The sequence below is a fragment of the Thamnophis sirtalis genome, unplaced genomic scaffold, assembly GCF_051295495.1.
Source record: "Thamnophis sirtalis isolate CommonGarterSnake01/CBP01778 unplaced genomic scaffold, rThaSir2_p1.2 scaffold_14, whole genome shotgun sequence".
In the NCBI taxonomy this organism is placed as follows: domain Eukaryota; kingdom Metazoa; phylum Chordata; class Lepidosauria; order Squamata; family Natricidae; genus Thamnophis; species Thamnophis sirtalis.
In genome coordinates, this window is record NW_028261394.1 from 23,445,590 (window position 1) to 23,466,615 (window position 21,026).

The following is a 21,026-nucleotide window of genomic DNA, read 5'->3' on the forward strand; positions in this document are numbered from 1 at the left end:
CAACCTGCCACTCTCCACAGTATTATTAACCACGAGTAGGCCCAGCTGTCGACAAAGGCCAGTGAAGCTTGTCTCTTCTGTCAGCTCTGCCTGCATCAGCTGACCCCCACCATCAATTCAGAGATGCAGCTGCTGACTTCTTGGTTTCTCAGACCAGGGTTTAGCTTCAATCGGGAATCCGAGGGGAGTCCGGGGAGAGACCAGAGAAGTCATTCAATCATAAACCATCTACTTCCTCTGCTCCATCTCTCCGTCTCACCTTCCAACGGTCACTTTCCAACCTCTCCACTCTTTCAGCTCTCAGCCTTTCTGTTTCTTCACCTCTCAGTTTCTTCAACAAATACCAGCCTCTCAGTTAGCTTATCAAGCTTGTTTCTTTCTTGCCTTTCTCTCTACACACTCCTCCACTTCCACATACCAATCTCTACATTCCAAATTTTCAAAAACCCTCTCTGCACAACACATTGGAGCACTATCTACAAACACATGCAGCTGCTGTCGCCATCTTAAAAAATTTTTTTGTTTAGTTATCTTCTATTCTGCTGTCACCAGGTTTCAGCAGTTAAGTCTGGGATGTTATGTGGCAGGTGTTTGTTTATTTGAATTCTAAAGTCCCAGAGCATTTATCTTCATTTTCTATTACTTTGTCTATTTTGTGGTCCCATCAAACTCGCATCCATTCTTGAAGTACTACCTTTACTATAGCATGGCATATAAAAAGAATCTTAAAAAATAACAACTCAATGTAAAATAAGTTTTAATTTTAGAGTATCCTTGATATGTTTTGTTTGTCAATTCTTGATAGTAAAAGTACACCCATTTTAATGCACAGGATGGTTGTTGTTTTTTTTTTTTACTGTGATTTAACATTTCCCTAATATGTAACTTGCTTTTTACAATACTGAGATCTGGCACAGAGTTGATTGATTGTGTATTTTTTATTGTGTTTCAGGCCCGTACTCCTTCACAGTGGAGAATTGACCCCAGTGAAGGGGTTGTTCCTCCAGAGGCAGAAATATCACTTGCTCTTATTGTTAATTTGGATGATACCGTATTGTTTCAGGACAAAATCAACCTGGCTATAGAGAACAGTAATTCTTATATTATTCCAGTCCTGGCCACTGGCATTGGAACTACCATTGTCACAGACAAGCCATTTGCTCCTGCCATCAATCTGGGACCCCATTTCAGGTAAGGGTCATTTTTGTCTGAAGTTGATCAGGAGCCAGAGGGCTCTGACCCATATGGGAAGGTCAGTCAAGCTTACGCAAGCCACATTTCGTTAGGTAAGTATAATTCAGTCCAGGTTAAGATGGTTCAGAGGTTGCTCAGTTGGATTCATTCCTAAGTCTGAATCACTTTCATATTCTTGTTAACAACTAGGGCAAAAAGATAGAGGAAATTTTATAAAATTAGCAAATGAATCAAAACTGCACAAGATATATTTTACCCTAGAAGTCAGAACCCAAACTCAAAATAATATTTAAATTGGTAGGTTAGAGGAGTGGACTGAATAGTAATGAAATGTAATGAACATAAGCAGTAATGAATCAATGTAAGAACAATGTATTCTTCATGCTAAGATACTGTATAAGAGATACCTAGTTTGAGAATAGTATAGATGAAATGGAATTTGGGCTAGTACAGATTAACAGAATTGGAAGGAACCTTATAGGTCATCTAGTCCAAACCCACACTCAAACAGGAAACCATTAGTCTCCAGTCCCCTAATCATCCTGGTTGCTCTCCTCTGCACTTTTTCTAGAGTCTCAACATCTTTTTAATAGCATTGTTCTGCCTTGAGCGTTGTAGGCTTGCTCGGGGCATGCAGTTAACTCCACGCTTAGGAATCTCTTTCAGATCAAGTTTATTATCAGGCATTCTTAATGCAAAACTTACAGTTCAGTGTTAAGATACTTCTGACCTTCCATAATCTGTCCCATCATGTGGTGTAAAAAGATGATGATTTCACTCCCATGCTGAGCGTAGATATAAAACACTACTATTCCGGTTCACAAAGGCATTCAAAACTGCCCGGCTATAAACTTTGCATGTGGGCAAGATGCCCCAGTGGCCAATCATCAACAGAGATGTGATCACATGTCATGGAACTACATTTCCCATGAGGTAGTTTCTTAAAGGAGACAGTTCTTAATTCCTATACTAGCTATATACTGCTGGGGCAGCACAAGTATGGTGGCCAAAACTGGATGTAGTACTCTAGATGTGGACTTACTAGGGTTTTATAGAATGTTATTAGTACTTTACTTGATTTTGATTGTATCCCTTTGGTTAATGCAATTTAGGATTGCATTGGCTTTTTTGGCTGCCACTGCACACTGCTGGCTCATATTTAGCTGGTTGTCCACCAAGATCCCTCTCACAGTTACTGCTATTAAACAGTTAAACTATTTTTTACAGTTAAGTTTCTGGTAGGTTGAGCTGTAGCAGATTGGGCTATAGTTTCTTTTTGTGTTAAGACCTATGCAAAGAAGGAGTTAAGCAGCTCTGCTTTCTCTCTGTTCCTGTTACTTCCTTGCTGTCTTCTTTCTTAAGTAGACCAATTGTTTCCTTGATTTTTTATTTTAAAAATAAAAAAAATATTATTTTATCCCAAGCCAGATACAAGTATGACCTTTTTTCTGAAAAGGCAAATAGGCTGTACATTCAGAGAAGCTGAAAGACATGCAGAGAAAAGCCAATGAAAAGGCTTGGGAAAGAGATGTGTAAGATAACAGCCCATTTTGGGATGTTTGAAGTGGAATCACATGGGGAAATGATCAAGACATGAATGTTTCATTGGCTAGGATGTGGATTTAAATTATGGAAGGCAGATTTGGATACCTGCCTTGAAGAACACAGCAGCCTAAATGATGCTTTTCAGTTCTCTGCTTCTATGAAATTAATCCAAACTTTTAGAATTGAGGATGTGCTGTTGCTCACCCATCCCGTCCCTCCTGCACACAGCAACCCAAAAAAGGAAGGAAGAATCAGTAGCAGAAACTGTCAGCCTCCGCTTTGCTACTGCTTTGGCTGCCATTGAAACGGGGTGGGGGCATGGTATTTGGGAGGGGAATCATTATTGTGCTGGAGGAAGATTCTAGATTTTGAACTGACCACCTTACTGCACATGTGGAGGAGGAGTGTTTCCCGCCAAGGCCAACGGCCCAGCATTCCATCCTGGTGATGCCTTTCGACATTATCTCACACCTGACATTTGGGAGAATTATGATTGGACTGAATACAGGATGCCAAGGGGAGGGGAATGAATTATACAATATATTATTCGCTTTCGCACCTAAATAATCAGACTTAGCTTAGCTTAGCTTCTATTCATTTATAATTAGTAAAAGTACACTTGATTTCAACAAATGGAGTCCGGTGGTTTTCTTTCCTGATTTGTGAATGAAGAAGGGCTGACAATTAAGCTAAGTCTCACTTTCACCCCACCTGGAGCTACAACCTACCGAGGGGAGTGTCCTCACAAGAAGAAAAGAAATGTCTTTGCAAGTGAGTGACCAAGAGGAAACTGAGGGGGCAACGGCAGAACCATCTTTAACTGAAAGGCTGGCTGGACTAAGAATGGAAGAGTCTGCTGTTCGTCCCCGATGCACTTTGGGTGTGGGACAAAAAGAGGAGTCGGAGGAGTTGGATGCTGGAGTCACGAGAAGGAGACAAAAAAAAAAAGCCAGCGGATTGGGGTGCTGCTGGGGAAGAGGATTACAAACTGTCCCACGCATGAGGCTCCTCGAGGAAGCTTGGTCTGAACGCAAAAGCCGTGAAAGAGACGTGGAAAGGGAGCAGGCTGAAGATCTGGAGCAAAGGTACTCGATGCATAGGTTAAGGGAGGGTGAAGAAGCCGAAGGGGGCTGGGGGCAAGAAAACCCAGAACCAGCCTCCCCCCCTCCAGCTAGGGCTGCTCAAAGAGTAGGGGGGGCCCCCAGGCGACACCGAATGGCAAAAGTCCCTCCCTTAACTGTAAAATATGATGGTGACCCCCAGACTTTAGGGTTGTTTACCATTCAGGTCTGGATTTATATGGAAATTTATGGACCTGATTTAGAGACTGATGATATGAAAGTAAGAATGGTCTTGATGACCTTAGAGAAAAAAGCAGCCGAATGGATGGTTGTCCTACACAAATGCAATTCCCCTCTCCTGAGGAATTTTAATGACTTTATGGCTGCAATGAAGAGGAGGTTTGATGACCCGCTGATTGAGAGACGCGGGCGGGTGAAATTTATAGCCCTGAAGCAGGGAAATAGATCGGTAGCAGATTATATCCAGGAATTTCAACAGTTGTCAGCCTATATGAGGGGGTGGTCAGAAGACGCTTTATTGGATCAGTTCACTGAGGGATTAAATGAAAAAATATACCAGCAATGCAGTAACAGACACCTTCCTCGACGGGTGACTGCTTGGTATGAGCACGCAGCAGATGTTGAGTTGGATTTGGCCAGGCTTCAATACATGAAAGAAAGAGAAGCAGAGAAATCCTCCCCCCAGCAGCTCCGAAAGCCTCCCTCCATCCCAGAAGCGAGGGAAAAGGAAGCCTCACCAGCAAAACCAAGCCTTTCACGTGTTTCCGCTGCAGAAAGGAAGGCCATCGCGCCATGAATTGCTGTGTAAAAATGGATCAGACCGCTCCACCCCCTCCCCGAAGAGAGGGAAGAGCAAGTAAGCCCCCTGGCAAGAAGAGAGAGGCTGCGTGCGCCGCTGAAAATGTTCCCCAGCATTTCCAGCCGGAGGAGGAGGGAGGCGTTAGTTCCAGTTCGTCTGACGAATCAGATGAGGAACAATCTCATCGTTGGGTAAGTTCAAACAAAGGCCCCATGCTTATCCCAATTGAACTAAGAGTGCCACCTTCTGGCGCGACTGAAAAACTTTTAGCTCTACTGGATTCGGGCTGCTCTCGCTGTATGATAAGTCCAGCAATGGTGGAAAAACTTGGCTTGAAATTGAAAACTTTGAAAACCTCTATTGTTTTGTATCAAATTGATGGTTCTATAGCGGGAGGGGGTCCTGCTCATTTTTCTACTGAGCCTTTACAGATGAAAATGAGGACCCACCAAGAATTAATCACTTTTATTGTGGCACCTGGGATGGACCGGCCCCTTATTTTGGGACTCCCCTGGCTTCGTAAATGGAACCCTCGCATTAACTGGAGGAAGGGGTGGTTACGCATTCGCACTAGCACACCCCATGAAAGGAAGGTTGAATTGAAAGGCATCACCAGGATGGAATGCTGGGCCGTTGGCCTTGGTGGGAAACACTCCTCCTCCACATGCGCAGTAAGGTGGTCAGTTCAAAATCTAGAATCTTCCTCCAGCACAATAATGATTCCCCTCCCAAATACCATGCCCCCACCCCCATTTCAATGGCAGCCGAAGCAGTAGCAAAGCGGAGGCTGACAGAAACAATCTTCTTACAATCTGTAATATGGTCAACTTCATTTCCCATGAAGGAATTTTCAAAGGATGATAGTGTCAGGCCTGCAGCGGTTCCTTTAAGAACCTTTGGCCTGCCACACACTCTCTTCTAGCTTCATCTTTAGTATGCATATTCATTAAGGGGGGGGAATAGCAAGGGGTAGAATGTGTTCTTTTCAAAATAAAAAATTCCTTCCTAGAAGCTCAAGGTTATTCTTTGTCTCCGCACCTTGGCACCTGATTGGAACCAGCTGGGTGGAGATGCCAGTGTAGAAGGAGAAGATTGGACCATGTGATGGATTTGCAGGTGTGGGGCAATGTTCCCTCTAAGGTGCGTGGCCACGCAGCCACGCACGTGGAAAGTAAACACTACGCAGCAGTTTCCAACTGCCGCGCAGTGTCGTTTGCTGGACACGGACTGCAGTCTGCAGAGCGGCCGCACAATCACAATTGAAACCCCCTCCAGCTAAACAGGAGTCTTGAGGTGCAGCAGGGCAGCAAAGTGACTAGGTTGAGGGCTTGTGGCGGCTCGGGCTTCCTGGAGCAACTATTTAGAGGGAACATTGCCCACAGCTGCCTTCGCAAAAGTTATTGTTGTAGTTAGCTAAAAATTATTTACTATTTATATCACATCTCCTCTCATCAGACCCAAAAGAAATTATACCTTTATAACAAGATCTAAACAAAAATTTATTAATAAAATTTATAGGTCTTTTTCTCAAGTCCCAGTTTATAATTTATATCCAAATTACTTTTACTAGTTAAGGTTATCATTTCATTATTATTATCATAGTTAATTATATGTTAACGAATAAACATTTAATAACAATCTAAAACAATCTACAAAATACTGAAATTCCTACTTATTAATCACCAAAAATTAACTAACTTTTTATCATCAACTTTCATTATCAACCTGTATCTTTCCAGTGGCAAAACAGTCTTATCTCTCTTGTCAGTTGTTGTGTCAATTCTCTTTTCAGCTCCTTTATAAAGTTTTTATAAACTTCTCTCCGCACTTAATTGCTTAAAAGATCTCTCAGGTAATCTCGTTGCCCTTGAATTGTTATTAAAATTAGCTTGTCTTTGATTGTCAGACTTATTTCTGAAAAGGTTTCTCTTCTTAACTTCATCATTATCACCATTTTTTTTCTTCCTGTATCTTGAAATCTGGGATAAAGCTCCAAATTGTGAAATTCACTTTTCCATCTTCCCTTCTTTCCACTTTCACCCATCTTTGCTCCATTAATAAGTTCATCTATTGTCTTGTCTTTATCTTCTATATTTTCATTCTCTTCTTTAATTTTTGGGGCACCAACCCCATCATCTTTTGCTGTGAGAAACAATGTATATAAAGTTGACTTAAGCACAGGTTCTTTTGTACTCTTCAAAAAGGAAGGATTCTATCTTTTTCTTTCCTTTTCCTTCCTTTGCCAAAATATTTTCCAAACGCACCTGCGAAAACAATTCGTGCCCTGGGCTTTTTATCAGATTTTGTAAGCAAGTCGCAAACCCTTCAGTTACAAAGTCAGTAAGATCAAAGATGAAAGAACAAAGTATACATTGTTTCAAAAAAAGAACTCCAGACTCTGACTTCCGAGTGGCAGATTCCACTTTTTCATACTTGTCTCAAGTTTATGGAAAACAAAGATCTTTGTGTCTTTAATGAAATTAATAACAAATGGTAGGAGGAATTTGTTAAAATAAAAAAGAGGGTTTTAATTCAAGCCAAAAAATAAAGTGACAAAAATAGAGGAAAAAAATCAATCCGTTCACTTCAAGAGGAGAAACAGGAAACGTTATGGTCACTTCAATCCACAAAATATCGTTACAAAGAAAAAAAGCAAAAACTTTCCAAGGCAGTCCAATAAAGATTAAATTCGCCGCTTTATTCTTTTACTTAAAGAACTAATTTATCTTTTTTAAAAAGTTTCTTTGGGCAATCTTTCTCAGAATAGAAAAATAACTCCTCACCCGATGGACTCACTTTCACTTCCTTCCTTCTGGAGCCATCTCCGACTTCATCAGCCTAGGGGCTGACTGTTTGCCGCCGGCTTGAAGCAATTCCCTTGGGTCAATCAGGGACTTTGTGAAGTCCCTGAGACCAGCAAGGCTTTGTCTTCCTGTTCACCATCTTTACGGGATGGTTTAGGTCCAACTGGACTGTCCAGTGGCAAAAGTGTCAACAGTGGTCTCGGACTGTCAAGAGCACACGTTGTGTTGTTGTAACGTTGACTCCTCCTTTTCCCTTCATTGCATGTCTTATAAGAATTTCAAACCCTCTATCTGCTCTTTTTATCAGCTTCACTTTTGTTATCATTAGTGCTTTTGCCGAGATTACTCTCACTATTTCTGCCAAATTTTCTCTCTTTTCTTCATCTATTTTCTGACATCCGAAATGAAGATCCGGTCCATCAATTTCTCCTTTCCGTATTTCACACTTGTCATTTTCCTCCGCTGTCAGTGTCAACAATTTTCTTATCACTTTCATATGTCTCTGTTATTTTTTCAGCTCTGTCCTCAAACTTCATCGCTGTCCCCGTATTTTCTGTATTTTGATCTATAATTTCAAGTCTCTTTTCAATTCTCTCTGTAATTATTAAAACTTTTTGAATTTTTAAGAAAATTCTTTGCAAAGTTAGTGCCTTTTCTTCTTCACGTTGTGCCATTTTCCAGGTTATAAACACTGCCAAAACATCCAAGATTTTTTAGGTCAAACAAATTCAGTGGAGTTTTTCAAATCAAAGCTTTCTCTTTCCTTCAAAGGAACACCTGTATCAACAAATGTTTTCACTGAGCCTTTCAGTAAACGAAGCTTATATTGCCAAGCCTCTAGTGATTAGATGGCAGTGTTACCTCTTTTCCATCTGTTTCTGCCTCTATCCGAGAGAGGGGAAAAAAAAGTGTAAAAATTACGCTCCGTCCCAGACTTACGAGAGAAGAAGCTTTTAATCCATGAATACAAAAAATAGAGAAAGTATAGAGGAAGAAGGAAAAAAAGAGACCAGTCCAGTTTAAAAGTAAGAGGCATTTGTAAAGACTCCATCCATAGAAACAAACAAAGTTAAGGTAGATAACACAATTATCTTAAACCACAGTTAATTTTCCGTTTATTTTCTTCTGTCTTCAATTTTATTTTAAATTCCAATTCTTTTGGGTTTTCCTTTCTCCAATAAAATATAATTTTATTTTCATATAATTAAAGAATAGTTATTCCCCTCCCTCCTAGATACAGGTCCCATTGTCCAATTAGGTGGTCTGGCATCTCCTTAGTAACTCCTTCCAGTCTCTGGCCAGCACCTATTGAGATGGCCTTAGATTTCCAAAGTGAGGCTTGGGAGGAGCAACACATGGGTATTAACCCAGCCCTTTTGCCCTGAAGACTGAGGTAATTCTTTGAGGCCACACCTCCGTTCTTCCTTCTGACCTCCCAGATTAACCTCAGTCTACAGCCCAGAAGGAGTGTTTTCCTGACTCTCCCTCACTTTGAAGACTTAGGTTTTTGCTTCAAGGTTTTTTTGCAAGAAGTTACAGCCTTTTTACGAATCCTTCAGGATTCTACAGGCTTCAAGTCCTTTTGCAGAGTTTCTTAAAAGGATTTCTGAAGATCAACTCACTTCTCCTGCTGTGCTCAGAGCCGCTAGCCAGCCGCGCCGCCGCTAGCACAATCCCCAGTGATTGGACGGTTGCATAAGCGAGCAAAAAGGACTGTGTGGGGCATTTGGAGGCTCCACGCACCCAGGACCCCTTCTGAGGACCGGGGAGCTGATGGATTCTTCCCCCAACGCTCCCAAGCTGCAGGGAAACAGACCACTGATCGGTGGCTGCCATCTTGGTCCTCCGCCATCTTGAAGAGCACGTGGTTGAGCGCGTGACCGGCGTTCCTTTACGGACGCCGAAAACGCTCAGAAGGCATTGAGGAGGCCGGAAGAGGCCTAGAGCAGCCCGACTCTGCCGGTGGATCCGCAGAGGGGCCTGGAATCTTGGTGCGTGCCAGCGCTCGAGCCATGGATCCACGGCTGGGAAAGGAGGCGTGAGCTACAGAGCAGATCAGCCGGCAGAGAGCGAGGAGGGGGTGAGCGACAGAACCATATGTTACATGGCAGAGGTGGCGAAGAGCGGGGATGCTGGCCCGAGACCAGGGGACTCAGATCCGGTCTAGGGGACTTCCAGGAGAGCACCAGGGCCTCAGAGGGAGGTCCCCCGCCAAGAGAGGCACACCCACGGCATCCAGGAAGGAACCCTATACCCAGGGGGGTCGAATTACCAGGGCCTCCTCTAGAAGATTCAGCGCCACCATCAGCCCATCTCCTTCCAGGTCTCGTTCCCCCCGCAGGCTGCCCACATTAGTAGAGAACCAGGCAATCCCCCCTGGCTCCCCCAGGAGCTCAGGCAGAGGGCACAGTTCCATTTCTCCCCCCCCCTTTCGCCTGCCCACTCATCTGAGATGAGGGGGGGGATCCCTTTGGTCGCAGGGTTCCCAGCCCTGCAAGGCACAGGCTGGCACCACAATCACCAGAGCAAGGGAACGTTTGCAGCCTCCAGAGCTCCGCCCCTCCCTTCCAGAGCTCCCTGATAGTTTTCAGGAGGTTTTAGCCAGGGCCATAGCTCAAGGGATTGCTTCTGGGATTAAGCATTAGCCCCAGGGGTCTAAACATAGGTCTTCCCGGGACCAGCCCAGGGAGCATCAGAGCCATTCCAGAGCCTCTGTTGCCAGAGAGCCCAGATCTCCCTCCCCTTCTACTGCCAGTGAAGCCTCAGATTTAGAAGAAGGGGAGCTGAAGGAGGTGGGGTTTTCTGAGGATGAGGATGCCCAGGCTCTTGAGGCCCCCAACATCACTGGCCTTTCCCCCCCTCCTTGTTTAGTTCCTTTCTCCATAAGGCTAGGGCCACAGCAGACCTGGATGCTCCTCCAGATCCCAGGCCGGCAACTGCCACGCCTAGCATCAGCGAGAGTAGCAAGAAGGGTCCCTTCCATAGACCCCCGGTAGAGAAGGAGGAAATTCCCACTCCAGAGATGTTCCTGGAGGTCCTTAAATCCCAATGGGTTAAGCCAGGATCGTTTCCCAATCCGGGGGGCAATGAGCAGAGGTTCTATAATCTCAATCCTACCTTTGTCCAAGCATTCCAGCTCCCAGAGGTGGACACCCCGGTTGCCACCCTAGCCTCAGCTTCAACCGTGGTGACGGGAGACATTGCCAACTGCCTTAAAGCAGAGGATAAGAAGGCGGAGACCATTTTATGTAAGACATTCCAAGCAATAATCTGGGCCATTAGGGCGGCCACTTCTGCATCCTTTTTCAACAGATCCACTGTGCTATGGCTGGAACAGCTAAGAGACAGGACCCCGGCCACGGAGGTACGACTGCTGCAGGACATCTCGAAGGTGCTGGCAGCCACACAATTCTCAGCTGACGCCACCCTGGATGCAGTTAAGTATGCGTTGCAAGCCTTATCATCCTCTGTAGCGTCCAGGCGCTTGCTGTGGCTGCGCCACTGGCAGGCGGAGTCCCGGGCTAAGTGGCACCTAGCAGGAGCAGACTACGCCGGGGACAAACTCTTCGGTGCCTCACTGGATCCTCTCCTGGTGGAGGACAAAAACGAGCGGAAGATTTTCCCAGCCACGACCAGACGGTCGGACTACCGACACGCTCCTTACCCCAGCAGAACATCTTACCGCCTGCCTGAATCGGACGCCCAGAATCACAACTACCAGACCCCCAGGTTTCACAGACATGGGGATAGACAGTTTTCTAGGGACAGATTCAGGGGCCAACAGCAGAGCAAGCGGCCCTTTTGAGGAGGGGGCGGTCGTCCATTCCGCAGGTTCAAGTGATCCATTCGCGGATCACCCCATTGACGGCTGCCTCTCCCTTTTTGCGGATGCCTGGGAGTGCGTCACTTCAGACGAGTGGGTCCTCTGGACTGTTAAACTTGGGTTACAGCTGGAGTTCCGCTCGCAACCCCCTGATAGGTTCTGCACCTTTGCCTCCTCTGCAGATCTGGCCAAACGGGCCCTTAAGGCTAAGGCCATTAAGCACCTGTTAGATATCAGGGCCATAGAGAGGGTCCCAGAGGGGGAGAGAGGTTCCGGATTCTATTTGAACCTGTTTCTGGTTCCCAAGAGTTCAGGGGGATGGAGAGCCATCCTGGACCTTAAACTACTCAATTCCAGGGTGGTCTACCGTAGGTTCAAGATGGCCTCTCTGAAATCCATCTTAGAGGCCATCCGACAGGGCGACTTCTTGGCCTCCATCGGCCTCACGGAGGCCTACCTTCACATCAGAATTGCCCCGGAACATCGTAGGTTCCTTAGGTTTTTCCATGAGGGCAATCACTTTCAATATAGGGCCCTCCCCTTCGGGCTGGCCTCAGCTCCCAGGACCTTTATCAAGGTGCTGGCTGTGGCCGCAGGACACTTGCGCTCCTTCCCAGTCCTACTGTTTTGTTACCTAGATGACATCCTCGTCCTAGCCAGGTCCCCAGACACGGCCAGCCAGGACCTGGGGATCACCATCGACAGGCTCAGGTCCCTGGGGTTCTCTATCAACCTGGAGAAGAGTCACCTGGTCCCATCTACCAGGCTCCAGTACCTCGGATCTATTATAGATTCGGTGTCGGAAGAGGTTTTCCTTCCCCAGGAGCGAAAGGATAGCATTGTGCAGCTGATTCATGAAGTTCACAAATTACGCTCTGTCCCTGTAGTTTTTCTTTCCAGGCTCCTTGGGAAATTCATTTCTTATATAGGGATCATGCCTTGGGCCGCGCCTACAGGCCAGGGAGCTTCAGTAGTTCCTGTTTCCATACCAGAAGGCCGGGATGAGCAACGCCAGATTCAAGGTTCGAGTGTCGCCCCAGGTGCTGCTTTCGCTCCGTTGGTGGCTGATCCCAGCATTGGACAAAGGATCCCTCTTCAAGGAACCAGCAAGGAAGGTACTCATGACGGATGCGAGCCTGTTCGGCTGGGGAGCACACCTGGAGACCCAGGGCCGCTGGACTCCAACAGATCTGCGCAACAACATAAACTGGTTGGCGCTCAGAGCCATCCACCTGGCCCTACGCCACTTCAAGACCACAGTGACCGGTCATCATGTCCTGGTCCTGACGGACAACGTGGCAGCCAAGACCCACGTGAATAGGCAAGGGGGCACCCACTCCAAGGCCCTTCGCGACGAGGCCCTCCAATTAGGGAACTGGGCAAAGAGGCATCTCCAGTCCATCAGAGCGGAACACATCTCCGGGACAGAGAACCAGCAAGCGGATTGGCTCAGCAGGGAGACTGTTGACAACAGAGAGTAGCAGCTCCATCCCAGTGTCTTCCTGCAGATCTGCGAGTGGTTCGGGTGCCCGACGGTGGATCTCTTCGCAACCCCAGCGAACATCCAGCTGCCAAACTTTGTATCGAGGTTCCCATCCAGAGGAGCCATGGACACGGACGCCCTTCGCTGCAGATGGCCACCAGGTCTACTCTATGCCTTTCCCCCCCTTCCCCTCATTCCCGGGGTTCTGCTGGTATCAGAGGGAGCAGAGATGATTCTGGTGGCTCCCTTCTGGCCACGCCGCCCCTGGCTAGCAGACTTGATGGAGCTGTCCTCAGCTCCTCACTGGAGGATCCCCCCCCCGGGGGAGGTGTCCCTACACCAGGGGTCTCTGGAGCATCTGGATCCGGAGTGGCTCCATCTGACCATCTGGCGATTGAGCGGGAACAGCTGAGAGGGGCCCATTTTTCCGCAAAGATCATTAGGACCGTTCAGGAGGCAGTCCACCACCCGCATCTACAACGCCTCCTGGGTTGCATTTGCTTACTAGTGTAAGGCAAAGGACATATTACCAGCCTCAGCTTCTGTAGCCCAGGTCCTGGACTTCCTACAGGAAGGCCTGGAGAAGGGTCTGGCCCCCAGCACTGTTAGGAGACAGGTCTCTGCCCTCTCCACGATCCTGGGGTTGGGTGGGGTGGATGCACCACCTTTGTCCCAACATCCGGTCCTCAAGCGCTTCCTTAAAGGAGCGGCGAATCTGAAACCCCCAGTGGTCCATCGATTCCCCATCTGGGACCTACTCACAGTCCTCCAGGCATTGACGGAGGCACCATTCGAACCCTTGAGGGAGGTTTCCCTACAATTCCTGACCCTTAAGGTTGTTTTCCTGGTTGCCATCACCTCAGCCAGGAGAGTATCCGAGATCAACGCTCTGTCCAGCAGAGCGAACCTCTGCACCTTTCTAGACAACTGGGTCATCCTCAGACTGGACCCCGCGTTCATGCCCAAGGTAAATTCTCCCTTCCACAGGGCTCTAGAGATATTTCTGCCAGACTTCTGTCTGCAGCCCTCCAGGGATAGGGAAAGATCCTGGCACAGGTTGGACGTCAGAAGAGCCTTGCGCATCTACCTGAAGCGCACGGCACTCTTTAGGCGTTCAGAAGCCCTCTTTGTATCATATCAACCGTCCACCAGAGGTGCCAAGGTTTCTCCGGCCACCATTAGCAGGTGGATCAGGGTGGCCATCTCACAGGCCTACAAGGCACGGGGACTTCAGGTCCCAGGGGGCATCACAGCACCTCAGCAGCCTGGGCCACCCAGGCCCCCATAGAGGAGATCTGCCGGGCTGCCACCTGGTCTTCTCCCTCGCCTTTCATTAGGCATTACCGGTTAGATGCTTATGCCTCTGCAGAAGCAGCCTTTGGCAGGAGGGTTCTACAGGGAATCCTAGACTCTCGAGGGGCTCAGGCCCATTGATCCCTCCCTAGGACATCTTGCTTTGGTATGTCCCATGTGTTACTCCTCCCATGCCTCACTTTGGAAACTGGTAGTTGGTCTTACCTGAACTGCATGTTTCAAAGAAGGCGTGGGAGGAGTCACTTCCCCCCTTTTAGGGTGTACCGCGCCAGCGGCCTAAGTCAGTTCAGTGGTCAGTCAGGGCCAGGCTGGAAGGATATGTGCTTGCACTGTCTTTGTTCTTCCTTTCAGGTGCTCTGCTACGATCCATCGGTTAATCTGGGAGGTCAGAAATAGGATCGGAGGTGTGGCCTCAAAGAATTACTTCAGTCTCCAGGGCAAAAGGGTTGGGTTAATACCCATGTGTTACTCCTCCCACGCCTTCTTTGAAACATGCAGTTCAGGTAAGACCAACTGCCATCCTCATGGGACAATCTGTTGTTATTGTCTGGTCTGACATTCCAAGCTTCTTCCCTGCCCCCCACCCCCTTACCGTGTGGCAAGCTGAGAAATGAAAAGATGGCTGTGGCAGCCTGGATCTGTTTCGAAGTTGACATAGACAAGGTTAGAATTATTTTTGGTAAGCGGTATTAGTGTAAACTAGATTTTCTTTCTCTTGTATCTTGTCTTTAATTTATTTGTTTGCTGTATTTTGCATCTGGTTGCTTCCTTTGAAATGGAATTGTATAATAGGCCTGCCTTCTGTCACTTTGCTAGTTTGGATCCCTGCTGCTATCGTTTCAAGATCACCAACTGTGGGCGTCGCACCCATCAGCTTTATTGGATGACTGAAGGTTTTGCCCCATTTCGCCAGCACAACACACTCCCTGCCATCAGCAACAACACCAAGAGCCAGACCATCCCCTCAAAGACAGAATCTCAAGGTCCTGTGTTCAAGCTTCAGCCACTGAGAATGGAACTGGCCCCAGGAAAGAGTATGGACATGGTCCTGGAAGGATCTTCTGACGTTCCCAAGGTATTCTTCAGGATCCTATCCTTGTGGGCAGGTGATCTCTAGAGTTCCTTCTAATCTCTTTGATGCAAAGCATCCCTTTGATTGATGGAATGGCACTTCAGGTTCTGGGAATGCTCAACAGCTTCTGAAAAGGCCAAGGGACTGCAATTGCTAGAATTATTTGATCAGGACAATCAGGCCTTACTTAGCTGTTGTATGTCTATGGAGATTCTTGTTCATCCAGATCATGGTTGTCTCAAAGGTTTGTTTCAAAAGATAACTGGACTTTTTTACTTTTTTTTGTTCAAAACATTTTGCTTCTCATTCAAGAAGCTTTTTCAATTTTGGATGAGAAGTAAAACATCTTCAAGGAAAAAACATAGAAAGCCCAGTTGCTTCTTGAGTCACCCAAAGGGACTTAGTTGCTATAAGTGCCATAGGTCACCTTAAAAGAACCACTCAAGTAAAGTTATAAATATTATTGGATAACATGCTCTGTTTTTTTGCCTGTCTGTGTTTCATTCACCTTAAGAGCCGAGGTGGTTAGGGTGCAGTACTGCAGGCCACTTCAGCTGACAGTTATCTGCAGTTCAGCAGTTCAAATCTCACCGGCTCAAGGTTGACTCAGCCTTCCATCCTTCCGAGGTGGGTGAAATGAGGACCCAGACTGTGGGGGCAATATGCTGACTCTGTAAACCACTTAGAGAGGGCTGAAAGCCCTATGAAGCAGTATATAAGTCTAACTATTGCTATTGCTATTGCTTTTCTGGTTTTTAAACTGTATCTGTGAGTTTTAAGTACCCAGAGTTTTCTTTTCCTCTTTATTCTGAGATGAATATGCTGCTACAATTTGTATCTTTATATCTCCTACTGGGAAATGATGTAACTTGCTCTTACTCCTGGAGCCCTGAGAAAATCTCCTTCAGCTGATGAATGAAGGAGACCTTTTCAATCTGGGACACCATTCAATAGGGCCTGTCTGTGGTCCAGGGTTAGTGTTGAGGGCCTTCCTGAGCAGGTGTTAGGAATGGATAGCAGAGGCTTCCTGTGGAGGAAGCCCTTCCCACTGAGATGGCAGAAAGCATCTTCATTCCAAAACATTTACAAGAAGGCCCTAGTCTACAACCATTTAAATATGAGCCAGCAGTGTGCAGCAGTGGCCAAAAAAGCCAATACAGTTCTAGGCTGCATAAACAGAGGAATAGAATCAAGATCACGTGAAGTGTTAATATCACTTTATGCCTTGGTAAGGCCACACTTGGAATTCTGCATTCAGTTTTGGTCACCACGATGTAGAAAAGATATGGAAATTCTAGAAAGAGTGCAGAGAAGAGCAACAAAGATGATTAGAGGACTGGAGACTAAAACCTATGAAGAACGGTTGCAGGAACTGGGTATGTCTAGTTTAATAGAAAGAAGGACCAGGGGAGACATGATAGCAGTGTTCCAATATCTCAGGGGTTGCCAGAAAGAAGAGGGAATCAAACTATTTTCCAAGGCACGTGAGGGTAGAACAAGAAGCAATGGATGGAAACTAATCAAGGAGAGAAGCAACTTAGAACTGAGGAGAAATTTTCTGACAGTTAGAACAATTAATCAGTGGAACAGCTTGCCTCCAGAAGTTGTGAATGCCCCAACACTGGAAGTGTTTAAGAAGATGTTGGATAGCCATTTGTCTGAAACGGTATAGGGTTTCCTGCCTAGGCAGGGGGTTGGACTAGAAGACCTCCAAAGTCCCTTCCAACTCTGCTATTGTATTGTATTGTATGTGCCAGGGAGAAATGGGCAACAGCAACTAGGATGAACCTGTTGTTTTTTCTGGGCAGTTTGGTTTCAAGTAGGACTGGCCAGCAAAAGCAGGCAGAGTTGGGAAGGGATTCTCTTGATTAGTAGAGCAGAACTCTCCAAACTTGGCAACTTTAAGACTTATGGGATTTCGGAGGGCGGGGCCGGAGCCGTGAAGAGATGATGTGCAATCTCAAAGCTCTGAGATCGCAGTTGACACTTTTATTACTGGGGGGTCCCAACGGACCTAAATCATCCAGAAGAGATGGTGAATAGGAAGATTACGTCTTGCTGATCTTGGGGATATCGCAAAATCTCCGAAAGAAGCAAGAAAAGATCTTCGAGCCGGTAATAAAAATTCCAGTCAAGACTGACAAAGTCAGGGCGGCCTCAGAACGGAACAAGGTGGAAAAAGAGAGTGTTTTCAACTGGTGCGAAACTTTTATTGTTTTAAAAAAGCGGACTGCCTATAAAACCTAAAAACCAACTTAAATCAAAAAATAGAAGAACTTAGCGGCGAAATTGATCTTTGTAATGTAATGGTTATCTTATTTTTTAAATCCTATTTACATGGATTGAATCTAAGCAAACCTTTTTCAAATGGATGGATTAAGCTTTCTTCTTCTAACATTGCTTTGTGACTTTCTGCAAGGTACAGATTGATTGTTTTGACTTCGGCATTGCAAGGTTTTATTGCCTGGCTGTTTGGCTTAAGATCTGATAAGATTCCACAGCTGTCCCTTTGAAGTTTGTTTTCGCTGTGTAACTGTGTATGAATATGGCGTATGCAGAGTCTTTGAATTTGCAAGGAATACTTTCAGAACTGCAAAATTATTAAATACAGAGGAAAAAATTGAGAGAAAATTGGAATATTTGGAGCATCTAACAATAAAATATGATGAAAAAAACGAGGATGTTTTTCAAATACAAAATGAGATTGAAATTCAAAAAACTGAAATGGAAGACGAATATAAAGAGATTAAACTTGTGATATTCATGGCAATTGGTTTATTTCTGAAAAAAGAAAGAATGGAATATTGAAAGAGGAATTAAATGTAGAGAAAATTTATTTCAAAGGACAGGACTTGGAAGAAGAAGAAAACATTAAAGAATCTATGGACTATGAAATACTAATTGCAAATATATTTGATAACACTGCTGATAATTAAAGACAAGCTGAATAAGGAAACAGAAAGAGGGCATCAAGACTACATGAGAGATATTACAAGCAAGGAGTTGCTAAGAGGAGTCCATACAGATTTGATCAAGAGGATGTTTGGAGGACTGGATCCACAAATGGCAGAAGACATTAGATTGTTTTGCTATTGGAAAGATACAGGTTGATAGATGGAAGAGTATAATTTAAAACTAGCTAAACTTAGTTAAACTTAGTGACAATAGGTATAGTTAAATAAAAATTGATAATGATAGTAATGTATACAATGTGTAGTGTTATGATAAGTAATAATTGGATATGAATATTGAATGTTACCCATGAAGGGAAGGTTAGAAATTCTTTTGGACTATATATAAAGGTTATTAATAATAATAACAATAAAAAGAAGAACAAAATTAGACACAGCTAAGTTTTAATTATTAGGAGGGAAAATGTTATGATATAGGATATAGTTAAATAAAGAAAGGATAATGATAATAAATTATATACATGTATGGGTGCAATATAAGGGAATTGGATGTAAATGGTAAACAGGGATTTGGAAAGAGGGATTAGAAAATTTTGGTATTAAATATTATGGATGTTTAGCTAGAATAGGATATGAGAATTTAATGTTAATGGAGGATTTTATAAATAAGTAAATGAAATGCCAGTATGTGGTTATGTATTCAATCTTGGTATATTTTATGATGAAGGACGTTTAAATAATCATAGTCAAATAAAAGTGGAGATATGATGATGGTAATATAATAAATATCCGAGTTAAGATATTAACAGTTAATATGAATTATATTTGATGACGATGGAAGAGATGCACAAAAGCCTTTTGTAACCAACTGATACACTTTCTGCAGTATGTAAAGAAGGAGGATTTGTATGTTTGTTTTGAAAATAAAGATATATTTTTAAAAAAAAGACTTATGGGATTTCAACTCCCAGGTATTCTAGGAGTTGAAGTCCACACACCTTAACATGCCTGGTTGCAAAACACTGCTCTAGAGTGGGGGTTTCTAACCGTGTCAATTTAAAAACTTGTGGACTTGAAGTCCCAGAATTCCTCAGCAGCATGGATGGCTGAGAAATTCTGGGAGTTGAAATCCACAAGTTGACAAGATTGGAGAGCCCTACTTTAAAGATTATAGCTGGCTGGGGAATTCTGGAAATTGCACAAGTCTTAAAGTTGCCAAAGTTGGAGACTTTGATCTAGAGAACGAAGGTGCTCGCAGGAGGCTAATGGGGGAAGGCAGATTATCTCATTGTTTCAGCTCCAAGCCTTGTATAGTAAAAGTGAAGAAATGTAGTCAGTCCTCAGAGTAATCAGTGCTGGGCAGAGCACCTGGTGATCGGGAGGTTTGGGTGGCAAACTGACCGAAGCAGGCATTTCCAAGGGACCCACAGGGTTTCTGACCAGCTGGCTCAGCCATGTTCATTCTGCTGCTCTTTGCCTGAACAGTTGGTAAAGGAGAGATTGCTGTGCCATGCGATCATAGGGAAGCAGTCTGGAAAAGAATGCATCATGAAGGTTGATGTCACTTGTGAATTCATCGCGCCAGTTCTGCAGATTTCCTCCAGAGCAGTTACTTTCCATGTGGAGAAGGTGAGTGCTTTAATAACATGACATCCTTCTGGCTTTTGACATCAGACTAACCCAAAGGCTAGAATTCTGTGAGCTTGTTCCCTCTGTCCCTGGGACATTAGAATCCTGAGTCCTTGGAAAGATTGCAGGTGTTGTTGGGGAGAGTCAGGATAGGAGCTGATACATACATGATCAGGACTTGAAAAATGAGGGGGATTTTTTTTCTGGATATTAAGATACCTATGCAGATAAGTAGTGGCATCTTATATCATCCTCGTCCTCGTGACAGTGATCGTCATGATGACAATCATCATAATTGTCTATTCATTGCAGGATGAAAGGCTTCTTCTGCCAACCTATACTGTCCTGTGCTTTCTTTTGCCAATTGGCCCCGCAATTAGAGATGTAAAATTTCTGGAAATTTTGAGGCCATGAGAAAAAAAAATTTTTTTCCCGGAAAAAATAGAAAAATAGAAATTTTGGAAAAATAGAAAAAAAAATTCAGTGTGGAGTAGTTTTACAAATTGTGTGGAATGCAGTATATACATGTATTAGCCTTGCAATAAAACAGGTAACCACCCCCTTTTCCCTCAAAAGCAACCCAAAAATTAAGAAACCATCAACATAAAAAATAATCAGGTTTGCCCCTTAGCACCAATAGCAAATAAAGTTAGGTCCACCTCAATATTGAAGCTCAATAGAAGGTTTACCTTTTGAGTGGTGCTTTAAAAAAAACCAGAAGACATAACACATACATGCTGTTTATTCGCTATCTCATTTTCTGAACTACTGATCTCATTTTCCAAGTGGTCTCTTCTACCTCTTTGTCATTTTTCTTATGGACTTCTAAAACTTTCATTTGCACGGATTGAAACAAGCTTTTCTACCCTTTCACAGGTCAGTTTGTTTCTTGGTTTGTCATGAATATTACAAAACCTAGACCAGATTCTTTCATATGCAGCAGAAAATGAAGGAATCTGCAGTAAGTGAGATGCAAGAGGTGTCAGAGGTTGTATGATGCAGAGACCTTGCCACCATGTTGCAGGAAGGAGATGTTTTGCAGAATCCCAGAATGCATTTCTGGCCCAAATCCCGGAAGGTGTTCTATATTCTGCAACATTTGAAAGTACTTTTCCAACATCAAATCCTAAGTGTGCAGCTTGTTTCATAATCCAGTCAAATGCAGCAGCTGTATTCCTATCACTCACACCACTGCTTTGAATCTTAGATACAGTAGATTTTCAGCAGCATGGTGCAACAAAATTCTTCCTGTTTCTTAATAAAATCTTTCACTGTACTTTTTTTCACCAGTTGTAAGTGGAGATGCACTTAGGTTTTCAAAAACGTGTTTTTATCATAGCCACGTGGTTAGGAATTTCTGACAAAAGTG

General features: G+C 44.6%; 1 protein-coding gene across 4 annotated transcripts in view; it reads left to right on the forward strand.

Moving 5' to 3' along the window:
- The window catches only part of HYDIN (HYDIN axonemal central pair apparatus protein), a 264,762-nt gene that overhangs the window by 63,578 nt on the left and 180,158 nt on the right, over positions 1 to 21,026 (forward strand). For all 4 annotated transcript variants that reach the window (XR_015698493.1, XR_015698492.1, XM_087729550.1 and 1 more), the window contains exons 18-20: positions 953 to 1,191; positions 14,861 to 15,119; positions 19,514 to 19,657. Coding sequence is in view for 2 of the 4 variants with exons in the window: in XM_087729550.1 (XP_087585676.1) it covers positions 953 to 1,191; positions 14,861 to 15,119; positions 19,514 to 19,657 (642 nt within the window). In the remaining 2 variants the exon portion in view is untranslated. The remainder of the gene's footprint in view (positions 1 to 952; positions 1,192 to 14,860; positions 15,120 to 19,513; positions 19,658 to 21,026) is intronic.